The sequence below is a fragment of the Pavona decussata genome, unplaced genomic scaffold, assembly GCF_977016875.1.
Source record: "Pavona decussata unplaced genomic scaffold, jaPavDecu1.1 SCAFFOLD_468, whole genome shotgun sequence".
Classification (NCBI taxonomy): domain Eukaryota; kingdom Metazoa; phylum Cnidaria; class Anthozoa; order Scleractinia; family Agariciidae; genus Pavona; species Pavona decussata.
The window spans coordinates 2,562,057-2,580,651 of NW_028145806.1; the positions used below are offsets into that span (position 1 = coordinate 2,562,057).

At 40.0% G+C, this 18,595-nt stretch overlaps 2 protein-coding genes and 1 pseudogene across 4 annotated transcripts; all 3 read left to right on the plus strand.

Annotated features, from left to right (window-relative positions):
• The first annotated feature begins 4 nt into the window (after positions 1-4).
• On the plus strand, positions 5-18,143 carry LOC146450463 (uncharacterized). Of its 3 annotated transcripts, none has more exons than XM_085100383.1 (7): positions 5-228; positions 415-471; positions 1,934-1,990; positions 2,113-2,166; positions 2,255-2,302; positions 17,259-17,407; positions 18,087-18,143. In XM_085100383.1, exons 1-7 carry the CDS (start codon positions 100-102, stop codon positions 18,115-18,117), a joined length of 525 nt encoding a protein of 174 aa, XP_084956509.1. In that variant the 5' UTR covers positions 5-99; the 3' UTR covers positions 18,118-18,143. The 3 variants fall into 3 exon arrangements, with proteins under 3 accessions (XP_084956509.1, XP_084956510.1, XP_084956508.1); XM_085100384.1 differs by lacking the exon at positions 18,087-18,143 and adding an exon at positions 17,700-18,081; XM_085100382.1 differs by lacking the exons at positions 17,259-17,407; positions 18,087-18,143 and adding an exon at positions 2,899-3,379.
• Positions 13,666-16,056, plus strand: LOC146450464 (uncharacterized). The gene is made up of 2 exons (XM_085100385.1): positions 13,666-15,695; positions 15,868-16,056. The coding sequence occupies exon 1, from the start codon at positions 14,096-14,098 to the stop codon at positions 14,567-14,569; it is 474 nt and encodes a 157-aa protein (XP_084956511.1). The 5' UTR covers positions 13,666-14,095; the 3' UTR covers positions 14,570-15,695; positions 15,868-16,056.
• Positions 15,003-17,326, plus strand: LOC146450465 (uncharacterized; annotated as a pseudogene).
• Positions 18,144-18,595: the final 452 nt, after the last annotated feature.

An 18,595-nucleotide genomic window follows, 5' to 3' on the forward strand; every position in this document is an offset into this window, starting at 1 on the left:
AGGAAATGTTGGCCGAATATTCTCAGCGCGAAGCACTTGTAAGTATTGTTAAAGCATTTTATGCCTTTCAATTGATTTATAAACAGGATGAGGTTTTGAATGTTCAACAAGTGTTTTAGTTCTCTCTTTAAACACAACTTTATCTTTCAATGTAGGCATCAAGCAATGCTGCGCACACTGAAACTGGCAGCGGGGAAGGCTGATTTGGAGGTGGATTTGGACGATTCAGTAAGTTTTTTTTACAAACTCTCTTGCACGATAACAGTGTTTTACGCACTATTAAGCAATTTTAATTATGCAGGTTACTTTGACTTAAATTTGCATGAAGTGCTTGTTAATTTTGTTAACAACACAATGAAATAAAAGCAATGTGTGAAGAAACTGGGCTGTAATTAAATTATATTTGCTTTACAGTTTACGGACAGCCAATTCCAAAGTGTTGAGGAAACAGAGCGCTTGGCACTAGAAAATGTAAGTCGTGTTTAATTTGCTTTATTTTACGAGTAAATTATTGTAGTCTTTTAAAGAATAGTGACTAAAACGCTTCAGGTGTTCTAAACAATAGTGCGACTCAATTTCTTTGGTGCTTTTTGTTTTGCAATTTCGTTAACGTCAACTTTTTTCTTTCGTTTTTTGGTGCATTTTTTTCAACGCCTGGTGCGTGAAGAACAGGCTGACACCACACCCAAAGAAATCAGAATGTATGCTAATCTACAGAGGATCGTTCACTGGCCCTCTACCACCCATATACCTTGGAGGTAACAACTTAGAATGGGTAACACACAGTCGGCTTTTGGGCGTAATAATCGACCACAAGCTTAGCTGGTCCAAACATATTAAGGAAGTGAAGAAGAGTTTTGCTAATAAACTAAGCCTTATAAAGAAGAGCAGATTCTTACCCAAACAGGATCTCTTAAACCTGTACTTTAAAGTTATAATTCCTGCAGTAACGTACGGTATATCCGTATGGGGAGGTACTAATCGGCAAGACGAACTTGATTCACTTGAAAGACTACACTGCAGGGCAGCAAGAGTCATTTTCAATTTTGCTAAGGATCTACCATCAGTGGAAGTCCTCACCAGGGCTAAATGGGACACTCTAAGAACTTTCTATAAGCAATCTATCCTGAAACTAACTTATAAGATGTACCACAATGTTTTACCATCCTGCATGACAACACATATTGTGAAATCGCAATGCTCTTATAATCTAAGGAACAGTCTTAAGCTGGAAATACCACCTTTCAAATCGAATATCAAAAAGCATTCTATATCTTATAGAGGTCCAGTTTTGTGGAATCATTTGCCAATTGAATGTCGTATGGCGAATAGTGTGAAACGTTTCTCCAGGATGATTAACAGACTTACTTTGGTCAGAGACATGGACTTTTCTAATTTATTCTGTAGAAGATAGATCCCCCTTAAAAGGAGTTTTTAGGTCTATGATTTTAGCAGTTATAAATACCATCAATTATCAAATACTTGTTTATTGTAAATAGTAAATTTCAATGTTATGTTTATACATATAAGAAGTCATAAGTCTTATTTTACTTTATAATTTTATTACAGTTATTGTTTATGTATTTTTTTTATATTATTTACACGACCCCACAAGCTGCATAGCTTAAATACCCATCGTGTCAAAATAAAGGTTTTACTTACTTACTTACTTAGTAATTATAATTCGCAGTTATCACCGGAGACTGTGAAAAATTTATTTAACAAGATAAATTTTGAGATTTAATCATTCAATCGTTTCACTCATGAAACACATTCCAATTTGTTCAACCAAATTATGTCTATTTCTGTACTTATTTAAACATTAGAGCAATCATCAAAGCGTGGAAAACAATTTAATAACCGAAAACCTTATAAGTTTGATTTTGTCAAAAGCTTTTAACATGTTGTAATCAAAATATATTTTACTTTACAGTTTTCAGACACTGAACTGCGAGAAATCGAGGACATGGAACGCATGGCACTAGAAAATGTAAGTTATTAACTCTGTGTTATAAGTGAATTGTATTGAATTCCTCAAACGCAAATCTGTTTACTCATTCTTAAAGTAAGCGTCTATATAATCTAAATTACCTTCGTTGTGTGTTCTTGTAGGATAACCACGAATCCTATTTTCCAGTGGAAATGGAAAGTGATTTATGTGACGAAGTAAGTATTCTGATTTAATTTCCTTCACAATTACAACCATTGTGTGATCTATATTGTTCAAAGACTTACGTTCTTTTATTATTTTCAGTGGCTGGGAAAACTTAATCAACCACCGTCTTGGAATCCTTCAGAAATGGTAAGTGATTTGATTTATTGCATGTACTAGCCTTTTGGAGAAAACAAGTTATCAAGTCGCTCAAGTGGTCTGAACAAAAGGTCAATTCTCATTTCATTGTTGTGGAACTAAATTCTCGTTTGCTTTTTTTGTAGACAATTGATTTATCAACTTATCACAAGCAATCTGATAAAAAGCTCAATTCTCGTGTCAATTTCCGTTTACTTAAACATTTTAGAGGAATGTTTACCGGAACTGGTCGCAACGGAATTGCATTCAGGCTTCATAGTCTTGTTCTAAAAGTATTTGTTTTCGAGTAGAATCTAGGCACAATTCCTTCTTTTTCATTGACTGATCAAACACTGAACTCTCTTTATTATCTTTGATGAATGGATCAAAATTCCTTTATTCCTGACCGAGCGAAGACTGAGTATTCCAAAAAATGATGGATAAGCCTTGAAATCAAAACAAACGCTGGTTTCCCTCAAATTTTAAGATGGGCTATTTGTTAGTGAAATGAAGAGAGATTTTTTTTAACCCGAGTAACGTTTAGATAAGAACTTATTTATCGACGGTATAGTTAAGCTTTGCCAAGACTAGATAATAACTAATTGTAGGGTATTCAAACGGGTGATGGACAGTCACCAGCAAAGAAACCTACCAAGGAACATTGCTGTGAGACTTGTGGTAAGACCTTTTCCCACTTAGACAACTTAAACAGGCACAGACGTATCCATAAAGGGGTGAAACCTTACGAGTGCCTGCGCTGCGATAAACGGTTCTCAGACAAATTGGTCTTCAATCGCCACCTAAAAGCCCAAGACAAGCGAACCGCTGAACGCACGTTCACTTGCAATACGTGTGGAGAAACATTCCACAACCTCGCACCCTTTAACGCTCATATTCGCACCGCGCATCAAAAACCCACCACTACCGCTGCTATGAGAAAACGTACTGCTACAACATCTAATGACGCACCTGCTGCGAAAAGATCTAAGGGATCGGACCAAGCAAGTACGCGTACCGCTTCAGAACCAGCCTCCATGACAGGTGCTGAAGAAATCGTCAGTAGTTCAAGTTGGTAATCTGATCCAGTTTTGATTCCAGCCAACCTTGTTCCTAGCAGTGAAGGAAATATCACCAAAAAGTACTGGCAACACTGGTCGCAAATTCGTACCCACTTCAGCCAACACAACCGCCTACAAGACTGGTATAATTTCCGTTTATCCATCATCAACCCAGCCAGCCTCCGGGAACAGCTGAACTGCATTTTTGCTGACCAGCCTACTGTGTTTAAAGTCAACTTCGCCTTTGGTTTTATCCTGAACAATACAGAGTCTGCGGCTCTCCAATACCACCACCCATCTGCCAATAACAACCTGGTCTTAGAACAGCCTTTCCTGGTCTCCAATCAAGATGATTTAGAGCGCTTGTATGAAGAAGTAAACAACATCGATTTCCTGGAGTGGATATGCCAGCAGAGACCAAACAGTAAATGGGTTGTCGATCTCGTTACGAATGTCACCTGGTTTATCACGAAGATTCCCGGATCATCCCTTCGGTTGAGGGAAATATCTCCCAAGTTATATCACCGAAAACCGAGGAATCCACGCACTAGAAACCAAACCACAGACGGGTAAATCGTATGAAGATAATCTCTGGGTTTTTTTTACTGCCTAGCCCTCCAAAACGGTTGCCACAGAAAGAATTTAGAGAGAGATACCCAGTATTATTATGAACAGTACAGAGAAGCTGGTCTATCCAAGAAGAAGTTCCATGTTGTCAAGACAAGTGAATTAGACCAGTTAGAGAAATTGTTTAAAGTCAACATTCAAGTGTACAGTCTCGCACCCACTCAGACCCATGGTTCCACTTGAGAAGACAACGAAGATGAAGAAAATGCTCCCGACATCACTGCTACACTCATCTGCCGTTCTCACCGCCGCTATCCAAGCACTCCATTCCTCAACCTCCATGACACACACTTCCCCTATATCAAAGGTCTCCCCCGGTATAGTAAGTCCTTTTGCTGTTCTCGCTGTGACAAGTACTGGAAATGTGCACCAAATTTAAGACAACACGAGAAGACCTGTGATGGGAAAGTCCATCTGAAATACCCGAGCAGGGCCTAACATGTCCTGAAGACTATCTTCGAAAAATTCACTTTTGTCCAGAAATGCACCTAACCCTGAATTTGGGTACTTCATATAAAACAGGCCTTTTTGTCGTTTTCATATGACTTCATGTTTGACAGAATTATGTGTGTTTTAGTGAGAATTTAGGTTAGGGGACACCTTGTGATGTTTATCATACAGTTCATGAAGTGCATTTCTAGACATATCTCGAAAATTAGATGACGAAGGGATCATCGTTCCAGAAGAATTCCGCTACTTCCCTTATCCCGCCACCTTCGACTTGGAATGTTACTTTGAAAAGGCAAACGCTAACCAGGTTATCGTCACATATTCCCTTGAGTATCAGTGTATGCAGTAACGTCCCTGGTTACCAAGAGCCGAAATTTTTTGTCTCGGAGGGCAACTCCGACTAGCTGACGAGAAAATTTGTTGAGTGGTTGGTCGCCATCAGCACGAACAGTTATTCTCTGCTACGCCAACAGTAGGCACCCGTGTTTGAAACGCTTAACCAAGCATCTGTGCCTAGGCATGGTGAGATGCACGAAGATCAGTTAGCGCAAATGCTAGTGGATATGCAAGAAGGAAATGAGGAGTCTAGTGAAGAAGAGAGCGAAGATGAAAGTAGAGACATTGATTTAAGGGCGAGCGATGATGAGGAGGATGAGGAAGAAATCGAGCCAGACAACGAAAAAGATCGCGCCTTTTTAGAAGACGAAGTGAGTGAAAACGATCCGTCGTTTTATAGAAGATTAAACGTAGAGTTGGACCAGGGGAGAAAACAAGAACAGAGACAGAGGCGAGAAGAAATGGCAGATAGTGAATACATGTTATTCAGAGAGCAACAAACCAGTGACAACAAAGTCCTTTGTCAATTAGAAGAAAAATTGAACGCCTACATTCAAGAACTGCCAGTCTTGGGCTTCAAGTCTAGCAAGTATGATCTCAACACTGTGAAAGAATTTCTATTTCCCTACCTCATTGAGACACAGCCAGTCAAGTTTACTGTAAAAAGAAACAGAAACCACATGTGCCTCAAGACCAAATACCTCAAGTTTCTGGACATCACAAACTATCTCGCTCCCGGGTTCAGCTATGACCAGTTCCTAAAAGCCTATGAGAGTGAGCAGACCAAAGGTTTCTTTCCTTATAAGTGGATCGACAGCCTAGACAAACTAGAAGAAACATTGCTACCCCCTCACGCTGCCTTCTATTCATCTCTGAAGAACAAAAACATCACTGAAGACAAATACCAGTACTGTGAGCAAGTATGGGAAGACAATGAAATGTCAACCAATAAAGATTTCTTGGTCTGGTACAATAATCTGGATGTCGTTCCATTCCTCGAGGCGGTAGAGAAAATGAGTCAGTTTTTGCAAGAAACGTACTTCAGTCTCTTCGATCAAGCCAACAGTGACCTTTATCATCTGATTTAAGACAACAACACCGCCGGTCCAAGTATCATCTTTCATCGCTACCACGAAGCCAGCAAAACAAAGATCAGGGAAGCTAAAAGAGGCCAGGCAGCTAAGCCGTGTGAAAAGATCATTGGTTATGACTCGAACGCCTTGTATCTCTGTGCGCTAATGCAAGACATGCCCACCGGAAATTATACAAGAAGGTTGGCAGACAATGAGTTTAACCTAAAAGCTTTATCATGATGGCGATCGAATGGTTGGAGTGGGTAGCTTATAAAGAAAGAAAGCACATCAGACATCAGCCCAACAACACAGCAAACTGCCCGTGGACGGGTTCAATGCCCAAACACAAACTGTCTACCAGTTTCACCCTTGGTTTTGGCATGGACATGATTGCGCGCTCAACCGTGGAAAAGAATTGATAAAAAGCGCAAGAAGCCCATGGCTGAGCTGCGACAAGAAACAAAGGCCAACACCCAGTTTATCCACAGCAAAGGCTACAACGTGGTTGAGATGTGGGAGTGTCAATGGCGGGAAATGAAGAAAACCAACAGAGATCTGCAAAGATTCATCGCCATGGACGTCACAAGAACCTTGGATCATGTGAAGATTATGAGCGGGCGGGGAGCGAATTTTGAGCGAGGTGCGAAATGAGCGATTGTTTGGTGTTGTGCAAGTAGATATTCGTGTGCCTGAGGATTTGAAAGAGAAGTTCTCAGCAATGTGCCCCATTTTCAAGAACACAGAAATCAGCTGCGATGATATCGGGGAGTATGTGAAAGCTTATGCCGAGGAGAACAAAATCATGGCACAGCCCCATCGCAGCCTCATCAGGAGTATGAAAAGGAAAAAGATCCAGCTGGCCACAACCCTACTCAAGTGGTACTTGGAGCATGGTTTGGAAGTGACCAAAGTACATCAAGAGGTCAAGTTTACCCCAGACCAGTGCTTGAAGCCCTTTGGAGATGCTGTGTCAGATGCGAGACGGGCAGGCGATGCAGATCTCAGTAAAGCCATCATTGCGGATACGATGAAGTTGGTAAGTAGTCAGTTCATTGTGGGATCATAGGGGAGGGGAACTGAATGTTTGTTTACAGAAAATTGGTACGAGTCTTATTTGTTTTTTGGTGGGCAATTGAGGCTTTGGTAAAACCATCACCAAACAGTTGAAGCACAGAAACGTGGAATATTGCACTGATGCAGAGGCCAGTCGCAAAGTTAACACCCTCTGTTCCGGAAATTGGATATCACACAAGACATGTACGAAGTAGAGTCTTGCAAGAAAACTATTAAGTTTAATTTACCAATTCAGGTCGATTTTTTTTTTCTGTACCAGTACGCCAAGCTAAGAATGCTGCAGTTTTATTATCATTTTCTTGACAAGTATCTCGATCACAGCGATTTTCAAATGTGTGAAATGGACACTGACTCAGCATACATCGCCATTTTTGGGGATAGTGTGGACAGTTTAGTAAACTCGGAATTAAGAGCTGAATTTGAACAAGACAAGTGCAACTGGTTTCCCCGGACCGACACCGCTGAGCACAAGGCTTATGACAAGCAAACTCCAGGATTGTTTAAGGTTGAGTGGGAGGGACAAGGGCACTATCGGCTTGTGTTCAAAAACCTACTACTGCTTTGTGGCGAAAGATAAGTTTTCTTGTAAAGGAGTTAACAAACGCTGTAATGAGATCAACAAAGACAAGCATTTAAAAGCCGTTGTCCGAGAAAACTGGGCAGGCGTCACGGATGGGGGTCGGCCGATTTCCTTCATTTTTTAGCTGTTTTCTAGTTTTGGTCAGTGATGTTGAAAGGCAATATTTTTATATTCAAACACCTTAAAGTTTTCGAGATCCGACCACCCCCCCCAAAAATCGGCCGTTACGGACGAGAAATCCGGTAAAATTCAATTGCTTAACTTCGGTAACGCGTTGACAAATTACTTGCTACTCAAATTCTAAACCTCGAGAATCTCTTATTTGGATAGTTTTTCTCTGATTCTAAGTCATCTCAAACTTTCTCGATGTGTTTATTACCTCAAGAGAGGAAAAATGATTTGCACGTAATAAAATTCAAAAGATAAACATGTGTGTTTATTGACTTTTCGTAAGATCATTTTCTCAAAAAGGCGGCCGTTTATGATGAAAGAAAATAGTTGTAAGAAATCATTATCATCCCCTTAACACGAATAACGAAACTGAAGTTTGGGATCTACAAAATCAGAAGCGCTTTCAAATGTGATTTCAGGTGCATTTCATGCGTAATATTGGACAAAATAACATGTCATGCACATTGTCACACACTTTTTGTTGACAAAAATTTTGGCAAATTTTAATTTAAGCTGTGGCTCTTTCCCTGACAATTTGATCGGGTGCCGAAATAAGAGACTCAATTTGTATTTAGAACCCTAAACTGGTCAATTAGTTCCCTTCTTCAATACATGTATATTTAATTTCTGATTTTTGGGATGTTTATATTCGATTCTTGTCCCTTTTGAAGTGTTGCTGGAACTCAGCTCGCCTTGAAGCGTGGCAATCTCACGAGAGAAACACAGTGTACAGCTTTCTCAAACGTTCATTTTTTCCAGAGTTTCTGAGAGTCATAAAAATTCTTGGTCTGACAGTGATTAAACCTTTAAAGAAAGCGCTTAGTCCATCTAAATTTTTTGGGTCTAAATGGAACTGAGTATCTGAAATAATATTTCATTTTATTAAATTCTCAGCCTCGGATATTGCATTTCTAGCATTCTCATTGGTTCATTAAATCCTGGTTATCAGCTCATATACCGTCGTTTGACCTTATATGGAAAACGATTGCCCCAGGTGTCGCTAGCCTAAGAACTTTTTTCGGCGGGAAGCGAAAGTTTCTTCGGAAAAATGGAGAAAAAAAGAAATACCAGACAATACCATCTCAATATAACAACAATAAAAGCCACAAAGTTCAGTATGACACTTTTTAATGGTACGTATCTCTGAAGTTTCCCTTAAAATCAGAAAAATTGCACGGTCTTACGATTTAGATCACATAACAACAACAATAACATTATAACAACCGGTTACCTTCAAAAATGTCAGGCTGGCTTGCAAATCCTGGTGGTAAGAGGTTAAAACCGATCGAAGAAATTTCTCAAGAAGGACTTAACCCCTGCCTTTCTGTTTCTACGCATTTACGAGGACTCCAGTTACAAAAGTTCATCCGTACGAGCGGCTGCCATAATGTTCGTTTCCGTCGCTCGGCACCACTCAGGAAAACATTTGTACAAATGTGCACAGTTCTTACGCTTCTCGATAAGCTTGAAGTATAAAAAACTTGCACTGAATGATTGTCTCAGTGAGGTTGTACCTCGTACACTTGGACTCGGTATGCCTTAAGTGTTTTAAAACGTCTGCGAGGAATTCAGTTCAGCATAAAAAAAGCCGTCTTTGATCCCTTCCTTCGCTCGGCACCACACAGCAAAACATTTGCTCAAATGTGCACAACTATTATGCTTCTCGATGAGCTGGAACTTCAAAAGCACTTGAATGCTTGTCTCAGAAAGGTTGTTGCCCGTAAACTTGAACGTTTCTTGAATTTGAGATGTCCGATCTACTTCGCGTTCGATTTTTCATTCACCTCCGTTTGCAAAGAGCTGCGTGTGTCATGTGATCATTACGTTTTGCGCGCTTTGGTCGGAAGTTCCCTCAACATCCAGTCGTTTTAATTTGAAAGAAATTCTTACTTAAAATAAAATTCAGTAAACTTTAACAGCAATATCCAAACGGGGAGAATTTAATAAAACAATATTATTCCATTCGCGCTTGTTGGATAAGAGATTGGTTATAGCCAACTCGGCGCTTCGCGCCTCGTTGGCTATTTACCATCTCATATCCAACGCGCGCTCATGGAATAATTGTTAAATATTATTCATTTTAAATATTCTTTTCTTTTTTTTTTATAAGTAGCAACGCACTATATCAAACAAATGGCTCAACAATCAACGAAGGAAATGTTCTGTATTAGTTTAGCTGATATTGATGCCTCAACTTCTCTGTTAACATTTTTTAAATTTGAAATTTGCCTACAAATTTCGGAAAATAGTTCGACAAACATTTTTCTCGTCGGAATTCACTTATCATTAAAAACTGCGGGGAAATGTAATTGTCAATATTTTCAAATTGAGCACTTTCACCGCACCAAGAGAAAATAGAAGTTCACGATCTCCAGAATGAGCTGTTCGTTTTAAAACGCAAATTAACCCTGTGGTCCAGTTCCGGTAAAAAATAATCCCACGATCGTCTCAGGGAAATCTTGCAATCATGATTTACACAGCCATCTTTCCTCGCTTGGTATAAGTGGAAGAACGCGAGATCATCAAACTGTATTTGCTTGTGAACCGACCAGTTCCAGTTGGAGCGGGTAAGAAAAAGTCATTCTTACTTTTCCGGGATAAGAAAAGTTTGAGTGGCCAGTCTTCAGTTAACTTTTTCTTTCGTCCATAAACAATTCCAACAAGAGAGCCGCAATGTTGATAGCCTTGCAAAATATGACGATTTTTTAAGGTATTTGTAAGCCTTATCAAATCGATCAATTAGTACTTAGGAAAGGAAATAAAATTCTCCAGGTAAATATCCTTTGTTTCTTACTGATCTGGCGCAAGTCTTTTCATTGGAAGTGTTTGTTTGGGTAAGGTTTTTTTTTTTCTTATTCCAGGTTATTACATATAGAAATCGTGTCACCGTTTTCTGTAAAAGTAGCTTAAGAAATAGAAGGAAACGTTTAGGTGATGCTAACTCTCTAATATTTGCGCAAGCATCTTTGAGACTACGAAATTGTTTTCAAAAATTTACCAGAACACAATTAGCTGTGGTTGGTTAGTGTTCCGTGACATTGATGTCACCATGGCAACCAAGTTTTGACAGCCCGTTTTTCAAGAGAAAGGAAAACTCCTATTTTTAGCTGAAGAAAAATTACCTTTGTCACAGTAACATTTATGTTTGTAGGTCATATTTAATACTGTTGTTTTAGTGCCGGTCTGACGTATTGTACAGTGGCTAGACTCCTGACAGTCCAGGGGCCTGTTTCTCGAAAGTCCCGGTAATTTCCGGGCCCGTTAACTTATCAGGGCCGTTATCGGGAAACTTTACCGGGCCTGATGTTGCGTTTCTCGAAGCACCCGTAAACTTTCCCGGTTATTTCAGGGCCCGGTAAAATAGGGGATCCTTGCTAGGCTCTTGCGCGCGCTTCACGCTCGTTCCGGCAAGAGAAGGAGAACGACTTAGGACTACGCGTAATCCATTCAATTCATTCGAGAAAAGCACGGTTATGGATACGACAGGCTGTCTTCATGCTTTTTGAAGGACAATACCGTACGTTCTAAGTTCAACTTTTTCGTTTTTATCAAACTGGAGCAACCGAGAGAGATCACTATTTTGCATCATGCATGGTATCGGCAATTACTTTCAGGAAACTCCCTGATGCAAAATAGAACCTGAAAAGGATTGTGAATGTTATCAACATGAATTCTTGTTGTGAGCATCAAACTAATAGTCAGGATCAGTATATGATTCCTTCAAAGTTGTAGAAGAGATGAAGCTAAGCAAGCTATGGCGACCGCCGGGGAAACAGTGTCTGCGTGGTTTCCTATTTCAACGCCTATTTCAACAGTTCGTACTGATACAGATTTACTATTAGCAGCCTTAGTAAGTATAGAGATTATTGGGAAAAAGGAAGGATCTCATACAAGTTTTAAAATTGAATAGCTATAGTTCAACTGGTGCGATTTGATTGTCTTCTCCAGCAGACATCAAGCACTATTTCAACCGATCTGCAATCGGCTTTTGTATCATACAACACGGCTCGATCAAATGAAATGCGGCTGAAACTATCTGCGAAAAGTGGAACGATTTTTAGTTCTTTATTCTCGTTTATCTATTGTGTGTAAGCTTCTTCATTCTTTTTCTCTCTAGCTAATGCAGCAAACACTGCACTTGTGTATTTCGAGGACGGCGCATAATTCGACTCTCATCACGATCACTCTGTTTACATACATGGTTATGTTTACACTGATTTATCTGTAGCATGTCAGATTTCTAACTTCCTCCTTATGAGAATTCTTTAAACTACAATAAAGAAAACAATATATTGCTTGCTGTAGGATTAGTTTTACATGGCAGGAACCCATTTTATGCTACAAAAGAAGCCAATGCGAAGTAATAATGTGCGGCGAGTAAGCCGCGTTTACATGAAAAAATATTTATTTATTTTTTCTTCCGCCGTTGGTCGATAATTTATAACAATAAATAGTAATAATTTCAAATTTATATCGCGCCCATATGCAAACACCATAAGCGCTTTTTAAACATCTAAAACAACACTAACATCAACAGCAACAACAACAATAGTACTACGCCTGTATTTCCGTTTCCGGAGCAAGCGGACAGCTTCTCGCAGTATTTCTCCGCAATTCGTCCCCAAGTTCATTCACTAGCCACTCGATTCTCGCTCGTGATCTTTCTATGACTTCACAGTCAGCCATGTCGGCCAGAAAGTGTCGTCTTTGACAAGACCCAGGTCTTCTAACTAAACAAAAAAGTCTGCCTCCGGCCGCCATTTTGTTTAGTGTCGCAACAGTTGCCAATTCCCGGTAACTTTACGGGAGGTCATGACCTCCTGTAAATTACCGGGCAACTTACCGCGAAAATTATCGGGATCGTAAATAACGGGAGTTTTGAGAAACACCCGTAAAATTACCGGGGACTTAACGGGCCACTTACCGGGCCCGATAAGTTACCGGGTCTTTCGAGAAACGGGCCCCAGGACAGAAAGCAGTAAATTTAGCCCTCCCCTCATCCCATCCGTACTCCCTCCCCACTCTTGCCCTAAATGTCAAATTTGCCTATTTATTAAAGTCTCCAGAAACGTTTAAAAAAATTACGTAATGAAGAATTCAGTGTAATGTTTTGAAGCATTCTCACTCGTATTTAGTCCGTAGTCATTCGAGGTTAGTCGTGGTCACTCCTGGGCACTCGGGTGTACTTTGAGACATGACGTTTTGTCTAAACATTTGTAAGAGCTGTACAGGCCTATTCAAGGTGAGATCACTTTGTTCACATTGCAGTATGCACAATCTCAGTATTAAATCATGAAAACATCTATGTCTTTACAACAACAAAGAACTGAGACGAGGCCTCGATGATGAGGCAATCCCCATATGGATATGTTGTATGCTATGCTAAGTTCAGTAGAGGTTCTCTACAGAAACTGTACGTACTTGAATGATTTACTTATTTAGAACTGGTTGTTCTTTGGTCAGAATTGTGAGTTTGCGACTGAAAAACGTTTTAATGAAATCTACTCGCACACTTGAGCAAATGAAATGAAATCATATGAAATCCGAGCCGCTGAAATTGAAAGGTCATGCCTTTTGAATGAAAATTAGTTGAACCAGTGTTTTATTCAGAAGTTTAGCAAGATTTTAAAAAGTGACGCGATGGAAAATCCGAGAAAATAAACAGTCATAGCGTTTTACATTTAGGTATATCCATCAAACAAATGTAGTGTAAGTTTTTATATCCAAACTTGAAGAATTTGTAGCTAAAGTGTGCGTGACAATGTGCGTGACATGTTATTTTGTCCAATATTACGCATGAAATGCACCTGAAATCAAGGTTGAAAACCCTTCTAATTTTGTAGATCCCAAACTTCAGTTTCGTTATTTGTGTTAAGGGGATGATAATGATTTCTTACAACTATTTTCTTTCATCATAAACGGCCGCCTTTTTGACAAAATAATCTTACGAAAAGTCAATAAACACACATGTTTATCTTTTGAATTTTATTACGTGCAGTAGTTGTAGGTTATATAGTTGTTCCCTATAAGAACAAACAGGTCATGTGTTCGTTATAACAGAGATTTCATGATACCGGGTTTGTTACAACAGTGCTTGGCTCCTTACATTTTACTTCTCCCAGGCCCAAATATATCATTCATCATACTGGGGACTTTCTTAAATAGAGGTGGGCGGGTGGGGTTTATGCTCTGTTTCAATAAATCTGTTAACCCTTGCACCCCGAAGCACGCATATAGGCGCGCTTCTAAATATGGTTTACATTTTGTCCCCCAAAAAGCACACCGCGGGCCATTTTAGTTCCCAGATCTCCTTAAACTGTGCCATAAACAACATGTTTCAAAATGGCTGTGATTTGAAGCGATTTTGCGATATTCTCTCCGGGTTTTTTCATTTTTTCACTGCGACTTACATATTTGTTTACATTGGGATTTAAAGATGGCGTCCTTTTATAGCGATCTTGATGAAATTCAGCGTATCGTCCTCTATGCTCTCGATGTAAACGATGGATCGATACAGAGCTGGGAAGACATATCCGAGGAAGACTCTGATGACCCATCTGCTGCAGAAAATACCCAAGATCAGGATTTGGCGGATGGAACTAGCGAAACTGAGCAGCTGCATTCAACATCTAGGAGTCATGTGCGGACCTCTGTGAATAATAAGGCTCAAAGACGTAACAGAGCTCCAGAAATTAACTGGGGAGAACTGGATGAAGTAACAAACGTTGATTATCCAGAATTTTTGGGTCCGGAACATGGACCAGTTGAAAATTTTGCTGTTGACTCTGACCCTGTTGTTTTCTTTGACAAGATATTTACCGATGAACTCTGGGATCTACTTGTCACTGAGACAAACAGGTATGCCGGACAGGCTAGTGCAACCAATTGGCAGGATACTACCAGGGATTAATTGAGGTGTTTTATTGGATTTTTATTTGGAACACCCATCAATCCAGTCACAGTTCGCTGGTAGTTTGTGATCTCTGCCATCCTGTTTTTTTGATGACCATGCTCATGTTATTTACATGGATGATTTTTTAACAGGCATTGCCCTTTGCAAGAAACTGGCTTTGGAACCTACACTGTGGGGACACTGTGTTCAAACAGACTGGGGTATCAAAAGTGTCTTGTCCATTCCTCCAGAGGCCAAGACAATGTTTCTAGAAAGAAGCAGGATGGTTCGGTTGTAGCAATAACTGCTCCACCAGTTGTAAAAGATTATAATAACAACATGGGTGCTATTGACAAGAACGACCAGTAGAAGAAGACCTACTCCATTGACCGCAAATCTAGGAGATGGTGGATGCGTATATTTTTCCATCTTCTAGATATTAGTAGGCTGAATGCATTCATCATGTAACAGCAGCGTTTTTGTGAGGTGGAACAGTGGTCCAATAGAGGAGGATGTGGCCCCAGTAATGGACCAGAAGGCCTTTACTTCTCACCTTGTGAAATGCCTTTGTGGAGACCACTCCTTCTGGAAACAAAGACGCCAGCCTTCACTGTCTTCCTCCACCTTGACACTTCCTTCCTCAGGCCATGAGTCAGTGAACATTGTAAAGAGTGGGAAAATGAAGAAAGGGAGATGTGCTGAGTGCTTCACAGGCCAAAACAAGAAGAGAGCCAGAGTTGGAACTGTCTATGGCTGCCAACAATGTGAAGTTTGCCTATGCCGGGATAAATGCCATGACCTGTACTACAGTAGGCTAGCACTGCCACATCAATAACGTACAACGTTTGAGTACCTGAAACAACCTCTCATCACAAAAATAACTGTGTTCCTCTGTTTTCCTCAAAGGAAAATAATGACATGATTGTTCAAAGTAACAACTTTTATTTTTCTTTCTTACGTAATAACTCTACATATTTTTACTTCAGTTTTTAATGCTATTTTACAATTTTTAATCAAAGAAACTGTACAGATTTTGAGACTAATAATTCTTTACATGATTGTGAACTTTATGAAGACTAATGTGACCATAAAGTGTAGAATAATGTGAACAAATAGTGTAAAATCTGCCATTTTTACTTTTTTGGTGGCCATTTTTAATATCTAATAGCCAAAGCTAATAATTAACCAAAAGAAACAATACATATTCAGCTTTTCAAAAATATATGGTTATCTATACCTTACAGTAAAGAAATAGCCTGCATGTGATCTTTTGTGAACATGGGTGGTTTTCTTAGAAATTTTCTCAGAAAATTCAGGGGTTAAAGGGTTAAAGGGCTTAAGGAGGCAATCAGTGCCACCTTGGAAAATGCAGAAGAGGAAACTGGAAAGAAAAACTGGTTGCTTTTGGTGTCAATGGCGCTTCGGTCAACCTTGGCAAGAAGGCCGGCCTTGCAGTGTTACTGACGAGAGATGTTGTCTACTCCCACGGTCAGCCTCACAGAATCAAGCTCGCCCTGCTGGAACTTCAGAACAGCTGCAAGTCTGTAGAAGATGTGTACAGGGTCCTCCAATTAATTAGGAAAATGCACCATTACAGTCCAGAGAGTGTGAGGGCACTGAAGTCTATAGCAGACCGGCTTGAAATCAACATCCTGAAGCCAACGCAGGTTAGAGGGACCTGCTGGCTTCCTCATGTCAGCCAAGCACTAAAAGTGTTTGTCGGCAACACCTCTGCCTCTGAATCGGGTCAGCATGCGGCCGTTTTCATACACATGGAGAGTTTGAGTGTCAACTCCAAAAATGCAGATATCCAGGGAAAAGCGTGGCACATGTCCACTGAGATGAAGGATATCCATTTTGCCATTTTTTGGCAGGCTTATTCTCGATTTTAAGTCGGCTGAGTCTCCAAATGCAGCAAAATGACATTATCCTCTCCATAATAGTGTCCCATCTCAAGGAAACCATGCTGAGTGGAGAGCCTTTCAAATCGTCCTGTGGCAGATGGAAACCTTGCTAAATTCTGGAAGACGGTGGAAGACACATACTTGTTTCAGGGGGTGGATTTAACAGGTCGCATTGAGTCCAGGGCCTGGGGTAAAGGTAAACGTAGAGGAGGAGGAGGGAGCCTCAAGGTAGAAATGGTGACTGTCGTAAACCTCACCATAGAAGGCCTTCACGAGAGGTTTGACGTACTGCTTGGCACCGGTAATAATAAAGGGAGTAAGGTCACAACCCATTTTAGAGAGAGCAGGATGTAAGATCTCCGCTTTTCAAGACCAGTGGATCTCTCTAAAAGTCCAAGTCAACGGGCCCTCTGAAGATAGGCGAACCAAATCCTCCAATACTGACACATTCAGTGTGGCTCTGGTACTACTTTTGATTAGGTTCTGGGCCGAAACAGCACACTCACACTGCACTGCAGAAATTGGAAGGACAAGAACTAACTCCACAAGATGTAAAACATCTGCAAAGTCAGTCTTGTAGGGGACTTTGGTAAGTAAGGCCTCCCAAAGGCTGTCATAATCTAGCTTCGGTAACTGCCCACCAGTAACTATTCTTTCACAGTTTTTCCAGAAAGAAAATATAGCTGTGATCATGTTGCTGTGTCTTGTTACCAATTATCTCTGAGTGTTTGCTTGTCTGTTTGTTCAAGTTACAGCTATTTAATGTATAACACTAAATTAATTCTTACAACCTTCATTTATAGGTGAAACTTGAGTTGCGCATCACTAACCTTGAGAAAGTGGAGTTTAGAAACACCACACCTACATCAACTAAAAAGGATTTGCAGGAAGAGCCAAAAGGTTCCTTAAAAGGCCAGCATGAGTTTCACTATCAAGCTCCAACCTTCAGAAGGTAGTTGACAATTTTGTTGAGAAACTCGTAGATAACATTAAATTAAGGTGACAGTACCATAAAATACATTTTGCAAATATGTGAATATTCAAAGGTAATTTCAAGTCACTGTTTAATGTTTCAAAGATTTTTATTTTCATAATCCTCATTTTACTGCATAATTTTCACATTGCTAAAAAGCAATGGTTGATCACTTCACTCTAGTTGATCAGCTTTTTTTTCTTCATTTATTATAGTACTGCTGTACAAGATGTTAACTGTGTACTATTCATTAATGCTTCTGTTATTACAGATTCAACTCTGATTACCTTCTGTCTTGTTAAGCTGTTGTCAATGAGGCCCATAAGCTTGTTACCTTCTGAAAACCTTGAAGAGTATGGGCACAAAGAGGTCAGAACCCTCTGTGACTACTATTGCATCATTAAGACCTCAAAGTGGAAGGAGAATGGTGTCCAGAAAGAGAAAACAAGCCCGCCTCTGATTAACTCTGGCAGAGCTTTAGAAGAATGGAACCTCTTGAAGAAGGCGCCTTATCAACAAGTTCCATCCTGGTGAATTCCCAAACCTCATCACACTTGCTCAGCTAGCTTCCCAGTACAAAATAACATCTTGACTCCACTGAGAAATCATCTTACAGATGATGTCTTGCACAAATTGATCAGAGTCAAACTTGGTCCAGATTCAACTCTGATGACCTTCTGTCTTGTTAAGCTGTTGTCAATGAGGCTCATAAGCTTGTTACCTTCTGAAAACCTTGAAGAGTATGGGCACAAAGAGGTCAGAACCCTCTGTGACTACTATTGCATCATTAAGACCTCAAAGTGGAAGGAGAATGGTGTCCAGAAAGAGAAAACAAGCCCGCCTCTGATTAACTCTGGCAGAGCTTTAGAAGAATGGAACCTCAAGTTATTCATGATTTGTGTTATATTATGTGTTACTTAGGTGACTTATTTTTAGCATTTAAATGTATAAATTGCTTGGCTCCAGACTATTTAGGTAAACATTTTGTTAAACATTCAGCAGTTCACAACAAGAACAAAAGGGAATGTCACAATTTTGTGGTCCCCCAATGTGGATTGTCAATGGCACAAAGGGCATTTTACTTTGGGTTCCAAGAGCATGGAATGGACTAGCCGACAATATTATGAACATTAAAGAGATTGATGTTTATAAGCAGACACTTTATTA